Source organism: Suricata suricatta, chromosome 2, assembly GCF_006229205.1.
Source record: "Suricata suricatta isolate VVHF042 chromosome 2, meerkat_22Aug2017_6uvM2_HiC, whole genome shotgun sequence".
NCBI classification, from domain to species: Eukaryota; Metazoa; Chordata; class Mammalia; order Carnivora; family Herpestidae; genus Suricata; species Suricata suricatta.
The window spans coordinates 180,823,320-180,838,653 of NC_043701.1; the positions used below are offsets into that span (position 1 = coordinate 180,823,320).

Below are 15,334 nucleotides of genomic sequence, written 5' to 3' on the forward strand. Positions count from 1 at the left end.
CAGGCTGAGCACACAGAATACACAGGAAACACTTGTGAAAGGAACAAATAAAATTAGCATTTTGGGCAAGATACACATAAAACTTCAAATGCCAGGAAAGCTAGATAAATGTCATATGATGGTAACCAGCATGGTATAGAATCATAGTGTTTATGGTGGATTTATCATTCCTATAAATAAATGGCTTACACATTTATACCCGGTGGATATGCTTTTAATAGGGAGATTACATCTATAGGTTAAGCAGAGTCAGTTTTACTTTGAATTTTTTAAAAGTACTTTAAAGTATAACCCAGCTGAGTTCAGCCCGGGGACAACGGCTTTCCAAGGCATCTTGAAACGTGGCTAGGTTTTCTAGACAGGATTTGCCCAACTGAGCATCCCCTAGTTATTAGAAGGGGGTTTTGAGGTCGGCCATGTCTCCAGGGACTGTCCTGGCACAGAGCTGGCCAAGGCCGAGTTTTCCTGGAGTCACAATGGAATGCCCAAAACCTACGTGATGCCTGGGCGCCTTCTGGTATCTAAGTGGAGAGTCTGGGCCTGTGGCTTCCCGGAGAATAAAACAGCGACAGAGCTGAAGCGCAGATTTGACAGCATGGTGGTGTGGCTGCCGGGCTTACCGTGTAATTTCGAGTGAGGGAGACGTCAGTGCCGTCTTGCAGATAATGAGTCTCCGTGAAGCTGTTAGCAATGAGACCTCTGTGGAGAAAGAGAAACAACAGAAAAGGATGAGTGGGGAGGCCATCAGGGCAGTGCGCATCGGACCCATCCTTATTTTGCAGATGGCCCCCTGGGGCTCCCAAAGGCCTTTCCACCTATTCGGGAAGGAGTCAGGAGGAGTCCCAGGCTGGCGGGATTCAGACACGTGGGCTTGGAACAGCAGCTCCGACAGTACACGTGGAGCCCTCCCTCACGCCCCTCCCCTCCTTCTTCTAACACACAACACGCATGCGCACCCGTGGACACGCACATGGGCGAACACTCTTCTACGGACAGCATGAGCAGATTTCCGAGCTGGCAGAGTCACCTGCCCAGCAGTCACAAGGCTCCGCCATCTAGCATCAATGGCTAAGCCACCTGTTGGGAAATAATTCTGGACCCTCACTATCACCCCTGCTGGTACTGCCTGAGGCGAGAGAGCCGGCTCTCGGTGTTAACAGGTCAAAGGAGCGTTTAGGACAACTCGGAAATGCTGAAAGCAGTGCTTAGGAGGTGAGGAAAAACGGTTTCGGATACCCCGAAATTCTGAAGTCAAAATTTTTATTTTATTTTATTTATTTTGAGAGAGAGAAAGGGGGGGAAGGGAGGAAGAGAGAGATGGTGAGGGGCAGAGAGAGAGAGAGAGAGAGAGAGAGAATCCCAAGCCATCTTTATGAACTGTCAGCACAGAGCCTGATGCAGGGCTCCAACTCACAAACTGTGACATCATGACCTGAGCTGAGATCAAGAGTTGGGCTCTGAACCGACCGAGCCCCCCAGGTGCCCCAAGACTGAAATCCTAAGATTAAGTAAAAGGAGAAAAAGCCCCTTTTAACCAACTAAAATTGTACGTGGTTGACTAGGGCTTCAGCGATGATAGCAGAGCAGGAGTTTCATTCGGTGCAATTTCTTTGGTCATATGCACTATTTTGCTCTTTTCAGCATAACTACGACACATATTTCCTGCACGCCTGTTGGGAGCTATTTGAACTCACCAGTAGAGTGAAAATTCCTGGTGAAGGTATGGCAAGTTTGCACGGTCTCTTGCCCCCAGATAGCTCCCAAAATCTACCCTCTTGAGACTTTTCATTTCTGCTTGGGCACCAAACCTCAGAGGGCTTTGCTGATTAGTGTCAGGAGTGGCCTGTCTTCCTGCCCTGTCCCTGAGGCATGATAGTACCTGATCAGGGAAAAGATAAGTAAACTAGATACACCCTAACTTTCCCCTAAGCAATTAACTAATAACTGACTACCTTCTGGGCCTGAACGCCTTTGTGAAAGTCACTCCTGCAATAAAACGTATCCATCATCTTTGGAACGGTGAGAGCAGGCATTATGTCTCCTGAGAACCTGTTTTTCTGAGAATTCTCTCTTAGAGTTATAAACAGCCTAATGACCCTTATTCATAAAAAACTGACCTTTACTAAACAATGCTGTTTGCCTCTTGGTTAAAGGTCGCTTCCTTAAGGCCAGACTTGAGGTTTTGTAAAAAATACCTATGACACCATGAGTGCCTGTAGCTAAGTTTTTTATGACAGTCATTACTACTAGAATTGTAACTTCTGCAGAACCTATGTCCTGGAAAACTGTAAAACTTATCTATGAGAAATCATTTACTGCTCTTTCTGGTTCTTGTACCTTTTGCCATAAATAAAACTTGAGAACCAGACAGGGCAGAGATGCCTGCCAGAATGGTAGAGACACCTGCCAGGTGGGCAGGGGTGCCTGTCTGGGGATCAGAACGAAACGCAAGGCTCTCTTACTCTCTCTTTGGCCGACACCGTCCTCCTTTGGGGGACCCTGGACCTGCTGGAGCTGGACTCCGGCACACACCTACTATGTGCTAGGTGCTGTGCTAGCTGCTGTGATACAAAGATAAAGAAGGACGCTGGCCTGGTGGGGTGACAGGAAACGCAGTGTGGGGACGGCTGCCACAGAGGTAAGGACCCTCTTACTGGGCGAACGGAAGGCAGTAGGTGGGATGCCGTGGAAGGAGAAGCAGGAAGCCTGCAGACGGAGAGGCCGCTGGCCGGACAGAGGAGGGGTGGCGGCAGAAGGGAGCTCCGGGTGGAAGATGGCGAGGCCAGGAGACCTGTGGTTCAAACCCTGGGGAACCAGGTTGGTATGAGACGGGAAAGGGTCCCGTGTGGAGCCTGGGCTGTATCTGCCTGGACAATGAGGAGTCGGGAGGCTTTATCTTATCTCATCTTATTATCGTTTTCTAAACTAAATTAAATTATTTTGAGAGACAGAGAATGAGAGTGGGCACGTGTGTGGGAGGGGCAGAGGAAGAGAGAGAGTAAGAATCCCTAGCAGGCTCCACGCCCAGCGAGGAGCCCGGTGTGGGCCTCAGTCTCACACCTGTGAGATCATGACCTGAGCCAGAATCGAGAGTCAGATGCATGGGGGCACCTGGCTGGCTGAGTTTTGATTTCGGCTCAGGTCATGATCCTTGGGACTGGGATCGAGCCCCGTGTCGGGCCCTGTGCTGAGCATGGAGCCTGCTTGAGATTCTCTCTCTCTCTCTCTCTCTCTCTCTCTCTCTCTCTTTATTCCTCTGCCCCCCCCCCCCCCCCCCCCCCCCCCCCCCCCCCCCCCCCCCCCCCCCCCCCCCCCCCCCCCCCGCTTCCCACCCCCTGTCCAGACATGCGGTGTGAACCGAGCCAGCCCACCAGCACTCTTCCCTGCAGCATGCTGTGAGCTGGCGCTGCCGGGGAGGACGTCGTGCCTCTCTGTCCTCAAAGCTCCAAGAAGACGCTCACAGGGCTGCCCTCAGCCTGGTCCCCTGCTTTACGAGGACGCTGCCCAGACAGCCACCACTCAGCTCTGGCAAAGGGGAGGAAGCGGGAGGCTTTCCACACGTGCTGGGGACCCACTCCGCCTCTCCCCTTCCTCCTCCATAACCCCCTCTCCTTGGCTTCCGTTGTCTTGAGTTAGGATCTGCATCCAGCGTGCTGACAAATCGGTAGGGAGGAAACAAGCAGGAAGTTTTTGATGAAACAGGTGAGGACTACTTTCCTTACAGTCAGTGTCTTTAGCTCCTCTCCCAGCCGAGTCCAGAACTGAAAGTAATTTCCCTGCTTTACATGGATTTCAATACATTTAGATGTCTACCTATCAGTTAGCCCCTTCCAGAGGGCTGACCTGTGCTCCACTTACCAGCGGGGCCTCCCCAGCGAGTGCTGGGGAGGCGTGCGCCAAAACCACAAAGCACACGACCTCTCACGCTCACTGATAAGAGGTACAGGATCCTCCTGCCCTGCCCCCACTCTGCCCGGAAGCGCACAGGTGGCGCCTGAGGCCAGCCTCCCCCAAGCTTTTGGTCTCCGATCCTCCTCCTCTAAGTGTCCCCCCTGTGAGCTTTCCGAGGATCCTCTGGGCAGGCTCACCTCCGGGGAGGCTTCCGCCCTGCTGGAGTGGGCGGGGTCAGGGCAGGGAAGCGTGGGAGGCTGGCGACCTTGACAAGGGCAGCTGCAAGGGAGGCCACAGAGGTGGGGGCAGAAATGGTCAAAGCATCTTCCCAGAGAGTGGTTCCAAAGGGAAGCAGAGATGGGAGGTGAAATCAAGAGTCAGGGGCTTGAGGAGGATGGGGATCTAAAGGGAGAGGCTGAAAAATGGGGCAGAGAAGGGGCGAGACAGAGCTGTGGCGGGGGTGGGGGGGCAGGCAGGAGGATGCACAGAGCGCAGGGGAGGTGAGGAGGAGGAGGAGTCAAGGCTGCACGAGGAAGGGCCCACAACAGCCCCAGTGCTCCCGGGAAAAGCGGGCTTGGTCAGCTTCAAGATCACAGAGGAGACAAAGCAGACAGAATACAATTCAAGTTATACTGTTATTACTTCTATTACTGTTCATTCCTAATTTTATTATTTTGCTTCTATTTATAGTTCATACTTTAGTAGTTCTGCTCTAAACAGTGCTGGATCCTTGTTTTTTTAAAATGTTTATTTATTTATGAGAGTGCAAGTGGGGGAGAGTCCGAGAGAGGGAGACACGGGATCCGAAGCAGGCTCCAGGCTCCAGGCTCGGAGCTGTCAGCACGGAGCCGGAACCGGGGCTCAAACTCACAAACTGTGAGGTCACGACCTAAGCCGAAGTCAGACGCTCGACTGACTGAGCCACCCAGGGGCCCCATGGATCCTTATTTTGAATAACCTCATACTAAGAGGAGCGACACACCCTGGAATCTGTAGAGATCTAATTTATAACACAAAGAGACGAGATTTTAAGGCTGTCTAACTGAAAGCAGGTTGGGATGGATGTGCGAGGAGACTCGCTTCATGCGGGGGACACAGGAAACCCGCCAGGAAAGCCGGGAATTGGAGGCGAGCCTTCGCTGGAGGACAGTCAGCGAACCTGTGGACAAGAGGGATCTTGGGGCACAGCAGCAGAAACACCAGTGGTGAGGTTTCAAAATGGGACTCCGTACAGTCACGCAAAGACGTGGGGATACTTCTGCCTTAGAAAACCTGCTTTTCCTTGTTGCCCAAATATCCCTGAAGCAGAAACACCATCTCAGTCATACGCTGAGCTCTAGAGAGTTCTTAAACAAGACGGTTGTTTCCTTTGGCTGCTGAGTAACGCCTGAGCATGTCGCCGGAAGCTGACATTGAGGACACGCTCCTTTCTGAGTTGTCCTCCTAGAAGGTGGGAAAGAGACGGCCTTGGGCACAAGGTACAAGGCGTTAACCTTTGCAGATGGAGGGAGCCATGCGGTCAGAGCAGACGCTCAGGTGCTCCGGGCTCGGCCTGGCATCCTGGGCTCAGAGAGGCGTCACCTGAGGGACTGAGACAGAAGACGGAGGGAAGCCGCCTGGCACGGCCTCTGAGGACCTCTGCCACACGTGAGCCATAGGGTGCGCTTCCCCAGGAGGGGTCCAGGGAGGGGGTGTCCGTGGGCCACACACCACACAACGGGACCCACCCCACTTGCCCTGCTGACCTCTCAGTGCCAGAAAGCCCCCCTCGCATTCCCCTCAGGCCGTGAGGACCCCTGGGCAGTGATGGAGCCGTCAGGGGCCCACTTTGGGGTCACGTGCTCCCCTGCTTAACCGCCTTCTCACTGCACTTGGAATGAATTCCCAATGCCTTCCATGCCCTCCCATGCGCTCACAGCTTTACCCTCCCAACATACCGTGCCTTCTTTCCTGTGATGCAGTCTGCCCCAGCCAACACTGCCTCCCGGAACATTCTAGAACATGTCACACCCTATCCTACTTAGAGCCTTTGGACTTGCCGTGCCCTGCGCTCAGCACAGTCCCCACATGGCTTGTCATGGCTCCACTTCGTTCATCCTTCAGGTAGTAGTTGAGGCGTCTTTGCTGACGGGCCTTTCCTGATCATCTTACTGAAGTGGCCTCCGTCACCACCACCCGCACCTCCTTGAACCCCCTTGGTTTCCTTACTTGTCTGCATCCCCCTAGGAGTATAAGCCACAGGAGGCTCTTTACTCGGCCTTGTGGTCCCGTGACCACCCCCCCCCCAGGTGCGTCTCATTGAATCCTGATAGTCCCTAGTACTGGTTCTGTGGGTCAGACACCATTTTGTCCCCATTTAAATAAGGAAACTGAGATACAGGGAGGTTAAGTGATCCACCCAAGGTCATACCATCTGTGGCTGCACTAAGTGATTTTGGAGCAGAACTTGCACTTGTTAAAAAAAAAATTTAATGTTTATTTATGTGAGAGAGAGAGAGAGAGAAAGAGAGAGAGAGAGAACGAGAACACGTCAGGGAGGGGCAGAGAGAGACACACACACAGAATCTGAAGCAGACTCCAGGCTCTGAGCTGTCAGCACAGAGCCCGATGCGGACTCGAAGTCACAAACTGTGAGATCATGACCTGAGCCGAAGTCGGACGCTCCACCTACTGGAGCCCCCCAGGCGCCCCAGAACTTGCACTCTTAACCACTGTGTGGTGCTGCCCTTACAGGCCGCTCAGGAGACATGTACAGAGGGTCTGAGGCAGGTGCCGTGCTAAGGGCTGGGTGAGGATGTGTCGAGTGGAGTGACAGACGGACAAGCGGATGGATGGAGGAACGGATGGATGACTGAGTTTCAGGTGAATGCTGTAGGCATATCCTTTTTGTCTAGGACTGATCCCTCTCACCCTGGATAACCCGGGTCCCATGCCTTTCTCAGGGACTATGACTTGCTGAGAAGCCATGGCTGCAACTGAAAATGTGCTCACTTGAGGCTTTCTCAGATGTGTGTCTAATTTAAAAGGGGCTAGAAGTCAAAGTTCCCATGAGAAAAGAGAGGAGATGGACAATGGCCATATTGGAAATGCAATAGCAAGGAACCCATTTCTTTTAGATTTCCCCAAGGAGAAAATCCAATTAGATGGATTCTCTATGTCAGCAAATGAAAACAGAAGGTGAATGCATAATTTCATGAGAACATTCTTCTCTGCTTATTAGATTAGCTGATCTAACAAGGAATTCTGTTCCTCCTTACACCAGAAAATAAAATGCCGGGAGTCGATTTTGCTATTTTCCATATGTTTTGCTACTACAAGTGATACCTCAATATTCTCTCATTTAATATTTATTGTGCTGGACACTGGGAATAAGACACCCCGCAAGCCCACCGACTGGTGAAAGACAGATGCAGAGTAACACAAGCTCCATGGTAGAGAGATGTCCAAGGCATTGCGGGAGCTCAAGGAAAGGCCTCTAAGCCAGCCGCCAGCCTGAGGGAGGTGGTACCCAAGTGAGTCATGAAAGATGGAGAAGAAGTCAAGTGCGAGGAGGTAGTGAGGCAGGAGATGGAGAGAAATGAGGAAGAGACAATTCCAGATAGGGGTAACTACTTTCTCCAAGGCATGGAATGTACAGGAAGAGGATGCTAGTGGGGGCTGGGCACGGGAAATGTGAAGCCATGTAGAGTTCCAGGGTTTGGGTGTAAAGTTTGAAGGAAGCAGACACAGTGCTGCTCAGATAGGCAGGCTGGGGACTAGTCCTCCAAGTTGCAAATATTGCTGACTTCATTCCGTGTTATGGGAGCCATTCAATGTGGCAGTGACCCGAGCAGACACAAGCTCTGGAGTTGGCTCCAAGGGCCGCTCTGACAGCCATGACTTCGGGACAAAGATAAGACTTCGGGACAAAGAAACAACAGCAGCAGGAGGGTTACTTAGAGGAAGTTGGTGTGAGTGTCCAAACAAATGGCCAGACCAAGATATAAGCTTTTGGGATGGGAAATACAGATGAGGGGACAAGCTGAGGGTGCTAATTCTGTCCCCTCACTTGACACCTGAGATGGGGGAGTTCATACAGGGGGGAAAGAGATGGTGAGTTCCAGCCTGGCCACGTGGAGTGCCAGGTACCTGGCAGATGTGCTCTTGGATGTCCAGCAAGCAGCTGACCCCCAGAGTCTAAGGTTGAGAGAGTGGCTTGGGGTTGAAGACAGCACACGCTTTCTTTAGGCATATTTATGTCCCCAACTTGAAAGTACCCAAATGTATAAATCAATTAATCATGACATAAAGAAACTCATTGATAATAATACAAGAACAGAAGAGGACTTTATCACCCCGGTGACAGCAATGGACAGCTCATCCAAGCAGAACACCAACAAGGAAACAATGGCTTTAAATGACACACGAGACCAGATGGACTTAACAGATCTATTCAGAACATTTCATCCTAAAGCAGCTGAATACACGTTCTTCTCAAGTGCAGAGCTGATCACCTATTACGTCACAAACCAGCCCTCAACGAATACAAAAAGATCAATATCATACTGTGCAAATTTTCAGACCATGTTATGAAACATGAAATCAACCACAGGAAGAAATTTAGAAAGACTACAAATACTTGGAGATTAAAGACTATTGTACTAAAGAATGAATGGGTTAACCAAAAAATTAAAGAGGGAATAAAAAAGTACATGGAAGCCAATAAAAATGAAAACACAATGGTCCAAAACCTTTGGGATGCAGCAAAATGGTCATAATAGGGAAGGAGATAGCAATCCAGGCCTTTCTAAGGAAGGAAGAAAGGTCTACAGGTGAAAAGGAAGAATCTCATCCTTTCCAGTTGAACACTGTATTTTCCAATTTCAAAGTCTTTGAGTATATGTGGCTAGAAGTGATCATTTATGATTGACATTAAAACAGTATGATGTAGGGACGCCTGGGTGGCTCAGTTGGTTAAGCATTCGACTTTGGCTCAGGTCATGATCTCGTAGTCTGTGGGTTCGAGCCCCCATGTCGGGCTCTGTGCTGACAGCTCAGAGCCTAGAGCCTGCTTCAGATTCTGTGTTTCCCTCTCTCTCTGCCTCTCCCCCACGTGTGCTCTCTCTCTCTCTCTCGCAAAAATAAACATTAGAAAATGTTTTAAAATACTGTGATGTAGGTAACATTTTTCCTTATAAAATTTCTTACGTTTCTGAAATGATTTGTGGATTGAAATAAAAAAATTACCCCAAGTTGCCCTTTTAAGTCAATATTGAAATGACTCCACTCTAAATTTACTATTATATAATTTAGTTATATTGTTGGAGATGGGTTTCATCAAAATGAATATTTTATTCCTCCAAACATAGGAGAGCAAAAAAACCCCCCAAAAAAAACAAAACAAAAAAAACCCCAAAAGCCCACATTCTCATTGTTACCTCTGGGATCCCTTTCTCCATCCTCCCTCCATTAACGTTTCCCCGTGTTTGGGACAGGACTCTGTTACAGGACCCTTTTGCTCTACCTTGTTTCTTGGTGACCTGTTTTCTCCCGCACTGGGCTGATCTAAGGGGCAGAAACACACCCCTAAGCTAGCATAATGCCCAGCACACAGGAAGTGCTTAATAAACAGATGACAAACACAGAATCATTATTACAGAAAAGCAGCTCAATCCGGACCCAATGTGTTCCAACTAATTGGATCAATTAAAAACAAAAGACATGGTTTCAAATTGTGGTCACGGATCCTGGAGGGGGTCTGGGGTGGGGACCGTCACATTCACTCCCTTGTTATTTCAAGAATTGTAAATGCTGTCAGGTCATCAAGACCAACCCTGACAACTTGTCCTTAATTTCAGAACTGCTTAACTGAGGGAAAGCGAAGAGGTTGGCATCAATTATTTAGAACATAAAAAACCCACTGATGACATGTCAACTTTTTCCTGTTATTTCCTTGAGGACGATACATATGGTTTAAGGGTTTAATTATTCTGCGCAACATATTCCCGCAAACACATCACAAGACAGCTCTTGCGTGTCAGGTGCCCCACAAGGCACCACGGACACCCTTTGCAATTAAATCGCACACGCACTAGGGATCTCTCTAGGAAAGCCATTTGGTATTCAGAGCATCCAGCCCAGTTTTCTGCTGAAGATTGACTTCGCTACAAGTTATTATTCCACAAATTACCAAATCATTCATATATAACTTTGGGTAATGGTTTTCTTTACAGGGATTTGGAAATACAGCTATGAATACGTTCATATGAGGGATAAACCATCTGGAGCTTCAACAAAACGTAACACATAATAAAAAGCATAATTAAAAATCAGGATCAGGATTTTCCTAGTTACGGAAATGAAGATCCTTTATTGACAATGGTCTGTTCCTCAACCAGAGCGAAATAAGTATAGAGAAAAGATTGAGAGGAAAACCAATATGTACCCAGACTGGATGCATCACACACCGAAAGAACTTAAGGTTTTCAGTGAAAACTCTGCACTGACTGAAGTCATGGGACTCTTCACACTCATATCATTGGCTCTTCTGGACTCTTCTACAGAGAGATCAGACAACTGAATAATTCTCTATAAAGACTGTTCGCTGAGGTATGAAATAAGAGAAGGAAAATGAAAAATAAGAAAAAGAACCCAAGATCTGGCATTTTCTAGGGCTCAGCTTTGTTTGAACTACTTTTAGAGATTAGCCCTTATAAATAGTTATACTTTTTGTTTGTACCGTCCTGGTAAACACCTTACGCTCTGGGATCTGGATTTGGGGAGTGAAAGCAAAAGCCACTACCTATCACCATTACCATTTATGACTTCTCTGTGTAACCCACACTGCCATCTCCCTGCTGCTGTTGGCTTGTAGGGTGCCAGGCCCTGGGACACCGGCCTTTTAAAGTGCAACTTTCAACCTTGATGTTGGCAGAGACCCCGTGGTGTAGGGACTTTCACCATCCATCTGGCTAGAAATGAAGAGGGAACACTCAGAGACGTTAAGGGATTTGTCCAGAGCCACACAGCTGAGCCAGTGGAGACTGAACTTGGCTCCATTTGGCTCCAAAGGCCACCTCATCCCAACCACCGGTCCACACTGCCTTGCCAGGAAGAAGTGTTAGTGCGTGGCCCTTAAGGTTTGAAAAATAAGTAGCAGCAAATCATATTCTATCTTTCCCTGAAATAATTTCTTCCATTCCACAAAATGGGGCTTATACGTTCTCTCCTAGCACTCGATTCAACTTTGCTACAAAATTCAAATTACTTTTGGTTATAATTTCGGCATTTGGGGATCCTAACTATTCAGAATTGTACATCTGTAAGAACAATGGAACATTTACACTCAATTTTTTGTTTTTCTCTATTCGCTGAAATCCTCGAAATGATTAAATAACTTCCCCCTCCCACAATTAAAAAAAAAAAAAGGCTCCCTTCCCTTTCCCCAGCCCATTCTCATTTAGTTTCACTAAGTGTAATAAATAAAACCGTTGAGACAGCATTTTGGAAACCATTGGGGACAATTAAGTTTCCCGCAAAATAATTTCTTACTGTACTGCTCCCAAATATACAGAATTTTGGATCAAATCAGGGGCCATTTATACTGAAATGTGTCACAACTGCCATTCGGGGCTCTACAGATGACCCCATCCATCCACAGAATGCACAGATCACAAGTGCCGCCGCACATAGTTGTGGACTTGGTGGAAATCTGTGTAACGGACGTGGGGCCATTTTTGACAGCCGCATTTTCCAGGTGACACGTAAGAGCGGGTGGATAACGTTGGGTTCCTGCCACTGCCGCTGCTCAGCTGTCATTTTGCGTGGGCTTAAAGCTTTGGGCTACTTTCTCCATTTTAAATGACTACCTGTAGTTTCAAAGCCTTTTGAATGTGGGCTTATAAACGTCTAGGTGGTTTTCAGTGGAATATGCCTGTCTTGATAGTATGGGATTTATATATAAATATAAATATAAAAATAAAATATAAAAATAGGGTTGTGAGACAGGAAAAGTTGGAAAACCAGCAAACCGTTAATCCCCAAAGTAAATAAAGCCCCAGAGCCACGTTCTGTCGATGGGGTTGTAAGAGTAGATTTTACAGATCAGCTTCCACCGCCCTCTTCCGCCACTTCTGCCAACATAGGTAAAACAGCTGTGTTTTCTAAGCTTCAGAATTTTCTTCTTTTGAAAAACAGGTTGGCTGACATTCATTTGAACTCCTACTAAGCAAAAGCACTTTGTATTGTTTTATTTAACTTGCAGCAACCCTAGTGAACTGGTGCCCGTTTGGAGGTGAGGAAGCCAGGATCAGAGGGGTTCGGTGACTTGTCTAGGGTCACACGGCTGCTACTGGGCAGAAAGTCCGATTTCAGAGCACAAGATCTCATTGTCATGCTTCCATTTGCCTTTTCTGCTCATCTCTCTTGCAAGGGACACTGTGTTTAATATGCCAATTCCTGACTCCGAAAACAATTAGAAGGAAATTGTGGTTTGGGTTGGGTGGGTCTATTTCCCATTTATTGCCAGCGTTTCAAAATGGAAAGGAGTACTTAGGAGGGGTACGAATCAGGGTTCTGTTCATCTCTAGTCTGAGGAATGATCACCTAAGAGTAGCTACTTTTAAGTGTTCTGGTGTAGAAAAGGTGGTCACTCTTTCACACATAAAGGTGAAAAGTTGAGTAATGTAAGTGAATGAAGAATGAAACCCATTTATATTTTTTCACTGGTGCTGAACATTATCTGAAAACAATCAAGGACGTTTGATATCAGAGGACAAATCAATCTTGATTCATGTTCTAATTACCCATAATGCCCTATATTGCAAATGGTATGTCTGCCTGCCCCGCACTGAGCACTGCACCGTCTACACCGGGGCAGGATGCCGGAGGACATGTTATAACTAGTGGCTTCTTAAGTCTCTACGACGACCATTTTATAAAGGTGAGAAACTGACGTTCAGGGGCGTCAAGAAATGTGTCCAAGTCACAGAGCTATCGAGTGGCAGTAGGGGGAAGCTGTTCGATGCTAAGACACCTTACCCTCAGCCTTTGCTTGTCACCTGTATATGGAAAAACATGCTTCTGTCTCCTCTAGCCCAACAAAATTCTTGCTTATTTTTTTGTTTTTATTTATTTTTGAGAGACAGAGAGACAGAGCATGATTAGGGAAGCGGCAGAGAGAGAGGGGGAGAACCTGAAGCAGGCTCCAGGCTCTGAGCTAGCTGTCAGCACAGAGCCTGATGCGGGGCTCGAATCCACGAACGTGAGATCTGACCTGAGCCGAAGTAGGAGGCTTAACCAACGAAGCCACCCGGGCACCCCTCACTTCTTTAAAAAAAATTTTTTTTAACATTTATTTATTTTTGGGGTGCCCGGGTGGCTCAGTCAGTTAAGCTTCTGACTTCAGCTCAGGTCAGATCTCACCTTCGTGGGTTCGAGCCCCACGTCAGGCTCTGAGCCATCAGCACAGAGTCCGAGGTGGAGCTCAAACCCATGAACTGTGAGATCATGACCTGATCGGAAGTCGGTGCCCAACTGACTGAGCCCCCCGGGTGCCCCCTTCTTCACTTCTTAGGCTCCACCTCCTCGCCAGTTCCTGGCTCCCAAAAGGCTCCCAGGCAGTATCTGCAGGATGCTTGAGCTGATACTTCCAAGCAATAAAAATTCAGACAAGGAGACAAATCTCCCTTGAAAACAGATCTTTGGCAGGCAGTGCAGCAGGAGTGGTTGAAAACAAACCTGGCTCCACTATTTCCTTCTTTGTGCCCTTGGCTGTACAAGTTCACCTTGCGGTATTAGAGGTTCCTCATCTAAAATGGGGAGAATGGTACCTACTTCAAGAAGTTCTTGTGAAGAAAACATGTGTTAAATGCTTATATACGTGCCTGTGCCTGGCCGAGATTATGTGCTCAATAAATGTGAGCCATCAGTATTATTAATAAACGTGTCAGCTTCTGTCCCCTCACCCCTTGGTCTCCCTGTTTCAAGACATCATTTTCTCTGGCCTGACCTTCCGTGACAGACTCCACACCGGGCTCCTGGGTTTTCACTCTTGTCCCTTCCCTGTCTACTTTCCACATGACAGAGTCAAATTTTAAAGACAAATATCAGACCATGTCATTCTTCCACTTAAAGCCCTACACTCCCCTCCTGCAGAGCCTGGAGGAAGGACAACTGTCACCCTGGAGTGTGGATGGGCCCCGCCCCCCTCTCCACAGGTCCAGCCAACCTCACTTCGGCTCTGGGCCTCCTTTTGGTTTCTCAAGGCTTCCATCTTTTCTTATCTTGGTCTGAGGCATTCTTTCCTCTTTCTCTGCCCGGCCAAATAGTTGTCACCATCACCCTAAATGACATGTTCTAGAGCAGTCTTCTCTGCCTGCCCCTTCTTACATGCAGTTCTTGTAGCCTCTCCTGCAGGGTCCTGCCCTGTCCCTGTCCTGCTCGCCGCCATTTTGCTTCTCTGCTCTGTGACTTGTCTGAGGCCATGCGCCCTCCACCAGGGCAGAGCCTTGTCCGTCTGCTTCCCTCCATATCTTCAGCCATTAGACTAAGGCCTGGAAACTAATAGCTAGTCAAGAAACGTGTTTTGAAGGGATGTAATGATCAAGAATGAGGAAAAATACATCAAAGGGACTCAGACACGGCACACAGTCATTACAGAGTTGCTGTTTTAGGGTATGAGGGGTTTCTTCCTGCTCCAAAAAACAAAACCCTCTGCCACGGCCACCGCCACCAAAACCCCACAAAACCCAAGAGATGAAAGATACTTAAAACTTCCATCACCGTGAACAGATCTGGCCTTTGGTTCACACGGTGGAGCAAATAAAATGCTCTTCTTCCTTTTCGTCTTCAAAGAGCATTTTCTCAATTTGTAGCATTAGAACGAGTCTAGCCAGACTTGGAACCGCCCAATCAAAACACCTTTTAATCTTGGGACATAGACCTTTAAATGAAAAGTAAAATGACTCTGGCATGCATGTACCTTCCTTGCAGCAGCTGAGGTTTGCCAGGCTGCTGGTGTTAACAGGCACTTGCTACGGAGCCCGGGGCTGGGAGTCTGCTGACCTGGTAACGCTGTTTCGCAGAGAGCTGGATGCGGTTCAGCCCGTCTTCCTCACCCGCACCGCTCCGTGAAGAACTTTTATTAATTGGTGCTCTGGGGCAAAAGGGAGTTTTCTTGGCCACAGCGGAAGCCAGCCAGCCAGCTCCCAGGCAGACCTGCAGACGGCCCAGCTGGGCTCTCTTAAAAACTGACCTACATTGAACCAAGCTCACAGAATGTGAGCTAGATCGAATTCGTTCCCTTCTGCTTACTCAGAGACAGTTCTGCTCTGCAAATTTCCACGCCGTCACTGCCAGGCGGTGGATGCCAGGCATGACCCACGACGGCAGGGGAAAACGACCCCGGCTTTCTCAAGTTTTCTCAATCAGCCGCCGAACTATTCAGACCCTCCCGCTGACACTA

General features: G+C 48.4%; 1 protein-coding gene across 2 annotated transcripts in view; it reads right to left on the reverse strand.

Annotated features, from left to right (window-relative positions):
* Positions 1-15,334, reverse strand: part of ADAM12 (ADAM metallopeptidase domain 12) — a 340,207-nt gene that overhangs the window by 132,817 nt on the left and 192,056 nt on the right. For both annotated transcript variants that reach the window (XM_029932773.1, XM_029932774.1), the window contains exon 4: positions 621-699. In XM_029932773.1, the coding sequence (XP_029788633.1) occupies positions 621-699 (79 nt within the window). The remainder of the gene's footprint in view (positions 1-620; positions 700-15,334) is intronic.